General features: G+C 40.9%; 1 protein-coding gene across 1 annotated transcript in view; it reads left to right on the forward strand.

Annotated features, from left to right (window-relative positions):
• The window catches only part of tmem117 (transmembrane protein 117), a 50,409-nt gene extending 44,306 nt beyond the window's left edge, over nt 1–6,103 (forward strand). The window contains exons 7-8 of the mRNA XM_060886935.1: nt 39–168; nt 4,826–6,103. Coding sequence (XP_060742918.1) covers nt 39–168; nt 4,826–5,466 — 771 coding nt within the window. The 3' untranslated portion in view covers nt 5,467–6,103. The remainder of the gene's footprint in view (nt 1–38; nt 169–4,825) is intronic.
• Nucleotides 6,104–9,040: the final 2,937 nt, after the last annotated feature.

Here is a 9,040-nt window from a genome sequence, read left to right on the forward strand (position 1 = left end):
TTGTATAACTAATAATATTTAGAATTTGCTTTCTTTAGGACTGGGAGTTTCCTCATTTCATGGGGGATTTGGATATGAACCTACCCGGTCTGTCGACAACTCAGATAAAATTTAAACTCCCGGTCTGCAAGCGGATCTTCAAGGAGGAGTATCATATACACATCACGGGTATGCTATATTCATTACCTGTTTATGCATTCGTTCATCCAAACATTAGGGATCATTAAAACATAATTAAAGCAGTACAATTACCTGGTTGTTCTGTTCTCAGGCATCATTTTAGGTGCAGGTAATAAATCAGATTCTTCCCAAAGGACAGACTAAGAATAATTCACTTTGTAATTACATATTCGACAGCGTTTTTTTTTTTGTTTTTTTTTAAAGCGTACGGACGCGCTCGGTACTACGGCCGTTCAGCAGGCTGCCGAAGTCGTTATTGTCTCTTTGTTGGAGAGATCTTTTCATGTTCCAGCCATCAGTAACATCAAGTTGCCAAGTCACTGAACCAAAAAGCTCACCTAGTTTTACAGAGTCTCAGAAGTAAATCCCCTGGAGTTTGAGTCTGTGGTTATCAGGGGCTGCCAGTGCTTTGTTTGCACTTTTTGTGTGTCAGACGCTGTTCGTGTCCCAGCTATCGATGTGATCAAAGTGTAAAATTGATGTCAGATATATCCAAGGAAAAGTAAAACCACTAAGAAGTATGAACAGAAGGACATGCAATGAAGTGTAGTGGCAAAACAATTTCCATCCATGGGGTCTCTGTGGACATGGTGGGGGACTACAAATACCTGGGAGTTCACATTAATAATAAACTGAACTGGACTAGGAACTTGGACACCGTCTACAAGAAGGGCCAGAACCGTCTCTCCTTTCTGAGGAGGCTGCAACATCTGCAGGATGATGATGAAGATGTTCTACAAGTCTGTTGTAGCCAGTGATATCTTTATTGCTGTTGCATGCTGGGGCAGCAGACTGAAGGAAGCTGATGCCAACAGACTGAACAAACTCCTCCGTAAGGCCGGTGATGTTGTGGAGGTGGAGCTGGACTCTCTGACTGTAGTGTCAGAAAGAAGGATGTTGTGTGAACTACTGGCCATCTCGGACAACATCTTCCACCGACTCCATGATGTCCTGGACGGATAAAAGCGTACTTTCAGTCGTAGACTCATCCAACCAAGGTGCTCCACAGAGTGACACAGGAAATGATTTCTGTTTGTGTCCATCTGACTTTATAATTGTTCTGTACAAGAACATATCTCACTGTGCAACATTACACCTTTAGCGGTATAGGTATTTAAATCCTAGTTTTATTTATACTTTATATTTTTTTCTGCTGGACCAAGAGGGAACCAGAGAGAGCAAAACACCCAAAAGCTGCTTTCCTAAAATTCCTTCACATATCACACACTGGTGAACACTCACACTACCATAACCTTACAACACTTCATGATATACGACGTCTTTTTAAACATTAAAGGTGGGGTCTCCGTTGTTTGAAAGCCAATGTTGACATTTGAAATCACCAAAACAAACACGCCCCTAACCCAAATGGGTCCCACCCCTGTATTGATAGCTCCTCCCACACATACAGACGTAACCCAGGCAACTAACGGAAAGAAACGTGTCTTTATCATAGCTGAAGGGAAGAACAATACGATTGTAGATAAACAAACAAGCAAAAATGACACACAAGCATAATCATGTAAAGGACAAAGACATATATTAGTTCTGTGTAACAAAGCAAAACCAACGTTACTCACCTATCGAGAAGGAAAAAAGCGCCTCGGCGTCTTAAGTAAAGTTGGTCACATATTCACAGATTGGAGTTTCCCGAGTCAATAACTCCTGAGCTAAACACTGTTACTACACAAAACACGGTTGTAGCTGCGTCTCTACATTACTACGATAGAAAAGAGGTGTTATTTGTGTAGTAACAGTGTTTAGCTCAGGAGTTATTGACTCAGGAAACTCCAATCTGTGAATATGTGACCAACTTCCTGCTCCTTCAGTTCTCTCCAGCGCTGGAAAGCTGATCCTATATTAACACGTCCTACTTCTTACCTTATCGTAAGTCTTTCTTCTCTTTCTTTCTTTGTTTTTATCCTCCATGTCAATGTTAAAACCGCTTTCTGCTAATGTCACACATGCGCACTGAACACTCTCTCCGCCCATATCGACAAGACACGCCCCTTTCTGCTCATTGGCTACACGTTTGTTTTGATTTTTGTTTTGTTTGTCGTCCCGACTCAGTTTTCTGAAGCGTTTCTCAAACAACGGAGACCCCACCTTTAAATTGGAACCAGTCTGCATTAAAAAGAAGAGCTGATAAAATTAACACTCATCACACAACGGTCTGAAACAGATATTTTTTTAATGGAGAATTCTTAAGTAGAACAAAAAATTTCCCTCAAAAGGTTTGTTTATGAATCTGACTTCGTGTGGAAAGGAGTGTTTTAGATGTATAGTGTTTCTGATGCACATTGATCTAAATCACCTGCCAGAGGAAAGGATTTCGGATATATGGAGGTCTGGCTACAGGGAGTCAATAATGATTTTTTTCCTGTGTGCTCTCTGGCTCTGGAGAAGAACAGATAATTGTAGGAGGGCAGGTTGCTTCCTATGAGCTTTTCAACTGACCTGAAAAACATCGCAGGCTCTTCGGCTCATTACTGGTCGCGGAGCTGAATCAGGCTGTTATTGAGGTGGTGAGAACACTCTTATTGGTAGCTGTGTAGAACTGGGTCAACAGCACCTGTTGTAGGTTGTCACAGGAAGTACATCATCTACAAAACCTTTATGGCGATACAGTTAGTGTTGGCGACCCATGTATATAGTATATAGTTTATCTTCGCTGTCGTGCGGAATACTCGTATCTCCAAAACCGTTATTTTTCAGGAAATTAAAAAAACGCCGTACCTTATCTGCAGTACACAGGGTTTAGTCTGCGTTGCAGTGGATTGTCTTGCACTAAATTCCTGTCCTCAGACGAGCACCAGAACTAGCGGGGGTCAAGATTTTTTTTTCTTTGAGCCCAGTGTTTTGAAGACATTTACCTCAGAAGACATCTTGATTCGTTGCGACTCTTCTTGAGGAGAAATATGCCGTGAAGCTCTCCCACGGAGTGAGGAAGAGGTGGACAGTTGAAGTGTCCAATGGAGTTATGAGATTTGCGCTCAAGCTATTTTCAAGACTTTAGATTGGTTAATAACTTGTAAAAATAACAGACCCACGTGGGGACTGACCAATAGCATCGATATGTGAAAAAATATGAAATTGACCAAATTTGGACATACGAGGTTTCCGCCCGACAGCGACGATATACTTGAATGTCTCATCAGACATCATAGTCTTTTCCAGATGGGGTGATGATGGGGCACTGCCTGAAATCTAAAAAACAATATCCAGTGTCTAATGTTTATGATTGGATTTTCAGAGGTGACTGTGCTGCTGCTACAAGTCAGAAAGCTTGTGATCCGGTTACAAATGGAGGTAGCTATACTGAGATGATGAGCTTGATGTAGAACAGATCCAGAGTGATTTTATTAACGTCCAAGCTGAAGCAAAGGAACTCTGTAAAAAAAACGAAGAAGCAACGTTCTTTTAGTGAAATCATGAATCAAAGCTGCTCAGACTCTTAGTACCTGAACTGCCAACGATCGACTTCAGAGTTTTTAACAGTAGCTTTTGGCCGATATCTTATTTACCTGTGACAAGATGAGGGCAAATTGATATTCTGCTGGAATAAGTCATGAGATCTAAGGACGAGCAACTCGATAGACGTCACAGCGAGACCTCTCGCTCACCGACTGAGGACACGCTGTCTGAACTTAACTACGAGGTTTCTTTACTGACCTTCCCTAGAGTTGGCTTAGTAGTGGAGCTATAATTACCTCATTTATCTTCAGTGTACATATTACCGCTGCTCTGTGTAGTCCGTCATACAGTATGAATAGAGACAATACGCTCTCTCAGTGTACAGAGATATCGCTATGCTGCCTCCTTTTCCTGCCTTTTTACCTCTTTTTCATTCTACCAGATATTGTATAAAAAATAATTAACGTGTGCGTTGTTCCCTATTATTAATACAGTTTTAGCAAAACACCACAAACCACCACCACAAATATTATCCGGGTACATTATGACTATCGGGTTTAGTTCCTTCGAAGTTCCTTGGACTAATGATTCCAATAAAGGTATCATTAGTCCAAGGAACTTCGAAGGAACTTGGAATAGTTATCCAAGTGTTAGCAAATCTCTGAAGCTTCTGCACCTTCTCCGTTTACTTTGATGGTTCTTGTGAAAGGTCTCATACATAATCAGCCATTAGAAGTTCAGAAGTTCATCCTCATATTCGTGTTCTTGGCTGATAGGAGTGGAACCTGAATGATCTCCAACTCTTATAGCTCACCCACATCAGGATTCAACCTATTGTAGATTCTGAGGTGTTTTTTTTTAGTTCACCATGTTTGTAAAACGCGGTTATTGGGTGAGTTATAGTCGCTTTCCCACCAGCCGATCCACCCGCCTCTCACTGGAGGTTTATTGCTTATTTTTCACACCGTTCAGAGTAAACCCTGTAGACCGTTGTGTGGAAATCAACAGTTTTTGAAATAGTCAATCCAACCTCTCTGGCACCAGGACCCTTTCCTCATTCTGATGTTTGATGTCAATATGAACTGAGGATCGTGACCTCTGTCTGGACGATTTAATGCGTTACACTGCTGCCACATGACCGGCTGATTGGATAATTGCATGAATGCGGGTTTATCAAAATAAAGCTGTGCTAGTCTTATAAATAACTCCATGATTTTTTTTTTCTTTGCAGGTAAATGGTTTAACTACGGTATCATCTTCTTGGTCCTCATTCTTGATTTAAACATGTGGAAGAACCAGATCTTCTATAAGCCTTATGAGTATGGCCAGTATGTTGGACCAGGAGAGAAGATATTCACAGTAGAGGAGCCGGACACACTTAGCCACTTCAACCGCAGCACTTTAACATGGGACTGGCGATCGACTAACGTAGACCCAGGCACCAACCTCACGTACATCCACAGAGACATGTTCCTCCACAGCCGCTACACCGGTGCCAGCCTAGATGTCAAATGCTTAGCATTCATTCCAAGCTTAGCTGCCTTTATCCTCTTTGTCTTCCTTATTTGGCTTTTCGGACGTTTCCAGGACAGCGAGACGTTTTTGGAAAGCCAGGACAAGACGTACGAGCGCATCAAACGTAAGTCGCCCTCGGATTTCGGCGTCACACCTGAGGACGTACACGTATCGATGAACGAGACCTTGAGAAGGAGTGGCAATCCGATGTTGCTGCTAGTGGACACTCATCATTTTGGGTCCTCTACTAACTCCATATCCCCCTGTTCTAATGAGACCCAAGAGACGCATCCTAGCAGCTCCGGAGATAAAGCTGCATGTGCCGAAGCTGCAGATGTTAACAAACTGACTCCATAACCTTAAGCAAAGCTAATATAAACTCTGGAGAGTTGAGTTCTGTTTCTGCTGAGCTCCTCCAACTCCATCTTTGCCTTGATGGGATCGTTAATGATGGCCAAGTCAATAACTGTACACATGACTCTTAACACCGCCTGCAAAGAGACATCATAAGCTGGCAGTTAAATTCTTCAGAGACCTGCTTGGAAAAACTCGTACTAGAGGAGATGGTTTTTTTTTCTATATTTTAATAATAAGCTTTTCAAGACAACACAAGTGGCAATGAAAATTTTGGTACTTCTAATAGTTCGACTTTCCTTTCATTAGAATATTACGTATGGTTCAAAGACGCTTAACATTTTATTATTTTTTTTTTACATATTTTTATTGCGCTACTTTGGTGCTTACATGGAAACTCTGTTTATAAACCGAGCGCATGGCAAAACAGTCACGAGGAACATTCGGCAAGAAAAATCCGTGCCTTCGGTAGCAGTGTCCATTAACGGGCAATAGAATTAAAGGTCTTTTGAGACGTCATTACGTTATACTGATGTTATGCAATACGGTGTTTTCACAATGTGTCTTGTTTTTTTTTTTTCAATTATGATGAATTAAAACAATTTGTTAAAAAAAATAAATAAAATAAAATAATTCATACCAAAACCATTTATACCAAAAAAAGAAAACTGAAAAAAAAAATAGTAATCATCATGTAGTGTTGAATTTTCACATACATCTTGACTGTTTGTCGTATACAGTATGTAATATTTTTGCGTATATTTTGCAGGGTCTGAACTCTCATTGTTGCTATTAATGTTATATATCATTTGTCTTATGTTTCTATGATCGAGACTGCTGTTGTAATAAAAACGGAGAGCAGTCTGTCCTATTTGATCTTTATCAGTCGTATCGAGATGTTTTTGTCTGTATTTTTGCTCCTTTTTTTTTTTGCCCATTTCACATCACGCTGCTAAGTTCACTTACTTTTCTAATAAACTACGAACGTTTGTTGATCAAATCTCGTGTACACGTCCTGTTTAGCGTTATAGATTAATTACGTTTCTTGATGACGTCCGAGTTGTTGTTGTTTTGTGAAAATGAAGCTGTTGGTCTTGAAACGCTTCCAGAAAACCGACTGTTTCCATTTTAAACAGTCTCGGTCCACAGTGACCCTGTTGCCAAGCAACTCCTCAGCACCGACCCCTTCCAGCTGCTGCCCCAATTAGTTCATTAGGGAGGGAAAATAACTTTGTGCAGCCAAGGCAAACCAAGTCGTTTAGAAGAAAATTTGGTAAATGACCATCAGCTCCAATTAAGGCCGACGCATAAAGGCTAAAAAACATGTATTACTAAATCTTACCAGAAGACTTTCAAATGCATCATTCATTCATTCATTCATTCAATCATTCGGGACCAGACACTTTGCTTGCTGATGTTGCTGTCAACACAATTATTTGACTGTATTTGTTATTAATGTTAGTAATTACGTCTAGGTAAAGCAACAGTTAGTATGAGTGCATGACCGAGGCAGAGGATGAAGCTAGTTTTTTAGGTAAACATACTTTAATGGTGTACATCTAGTGCATTTGGCAGACACTCTTATCCAGAGCAACTTACATTTATCAGACACTCTTATCCAGACACTCTTATCCAGAGCAACTTACATTTATACATCTGAGCAGTGGAGGGTTAAGGGCCTTGTTTAATAGATCTGTGATTTAAAGTCCAAGCAGCAGGCCAAGGCCTTGACCACTCAGCAGAAGTGGGAGTAAGTCACACATGTGCAAGTCACAAGTAAGTCTAAAGTCATGAACGTCAAGTCAAAGTCAAGTCGAGTCTTTTTTTATTATTTGTCAAGCAAGTCTCAAGTCTCAAATTTGCGACTTAAGTCTGACTCGAGTCAAGTCGAGTCCCCCATATCTGAGTCATTTAACTCAAGTCCGAGTCAAATCTCAAGTCATGAACGTCAAGTCAAAGTCGAGTTGAGTCTCTTTCTTTATTTCTCAAGCAAGTCTCAAATCTCAAATTTGACTCGAGTCGAGTCCCCCATCTCTGCCACTCAGCTACTATTTCCCATAAAATACACTGACATTTGGTGTCGCCTCACTCAGTCGACAACGAGGACACTTAAACAACACTTTGAAGGAATTTAAATTACGAAGATAAAAAGAAGAATAAAGAGACAATGAATGACGTACCTACGTGTAAAAAATAAAATATATAAATAAAGATTGGCACAGTAGCACATTCGCCTCACACCTCCAGGGTTGGGGGTTCGATTCCCGCCTCCACCTTGTGTGTGTGGAGTTTGCATGTTCTCCCCGTGCCTCGGGGGTTTCCTCCGGGTACTCTGGTTTCCTCCCCCAGTCCAAAGACATGCATGGTAGGTTGATTGGCATCTCTGGAATATTGTCCGTAGTGTGTGATTGTGTGAGTGAATGAGAGTGTGTGTGTGTGCCCTGTGATGGGTTGGCACTCCGTCCAGGGTGTATCCTGCCTTGATGCCCGATGACGCCTGAGATCACGGGCACAGGCTCCCCGTGACCCGAGGTAGTTCGGATAAGCGGTAGAAAATGAATGAATGAATGAATATATATAAAGATTGCATATAAGTGGAATGGCTTGATTATTGAACTGTATATTGAAGTGTAGATATCTCACACGTATACAGAAAGGTATACAGTACGATACACATAAAACCATTAGAGACATACAGCAGTAAAGAGTAAACTTAGTGCAAATGCTTCATGAGCAGGATCGGATACAAAACAAACAACAACAACAACAAAAAAAGTACACAAACTACTAGCACTTTAGTTACAAGACTATTTTTGTTTTGTGTATTTTTTTAATCAGAACTTTGCATGAAGTTTTGGAAAATAATCTGCTTTACTTGATGTCTAGACCCCGAAACAGAAACAGAGACAGCAGCTGCATCTGAGATCAAATCGAGTTGTTCTCCGTCTGGCCGTCGTCTAAATTTCTCCCAGATCAGTTGTCATGTCATCTCTCTCGCCATCTACTAGATCACAGTGTCAGTTGATAAGTCTGCCATCAAGCCTCGACAGAGCCTGAACTCCGAGCGCTCTCTGAATCTGTCAGACTTCCGTCATGATTTCTCCTGTGAGATTGTGGTAAGGATATTTTTTGTCAGCTTCTGGTGTGTGTGTGTGTGTGTGTGTGTGTGTGTGTGAGCCCTGAGATTGCCTTTGACACTCACACAGCACGGGTGGACCGTCGGACAAATCCCAGGGTAGAGTTCGTCACTTGTTCAGAAGTGAAATTCAAAGAGACTCGCATTTTTTTCTTTCTCTCTCTTTTTCACTCTCCCCTACATTCCCTTTGAATCGCCTATTCCACAGTCATTTTTTTATCAACCCTGCTGCAGGAAAAGGTAAGACAATATCAGAAAGTCATCTTTCCAATAAAAAACTATGGAAAATGGGGAAAATGAGAAATGATGCGTTATACTTTCCAGTGTAATAGCTATCTTCCAAATTTAGTCGATTGAAAGATTTTATCATGATGACAGAACAGTATGAAAAAAAATCTTTCTAATTACTTTTGCCACAGAAATAACTCACTGTGGTGATGG

This window comes from Tachysurus vachellii, chromosome 14, assembly GCF_030014155.1.
Source record: "Tachysurus vachellii isolate PV-2020 chromosome 14, HZAU_Pvac_v1, whole genome shotgun sequence".
Classification (NCBI taxonomy): domain Eukaryota; kingdom Metazoa; phylum Chordata; class Actinopteri; order Siluriformes; family Bagridae; genus Tachysurus; species Tachysurus vachellii.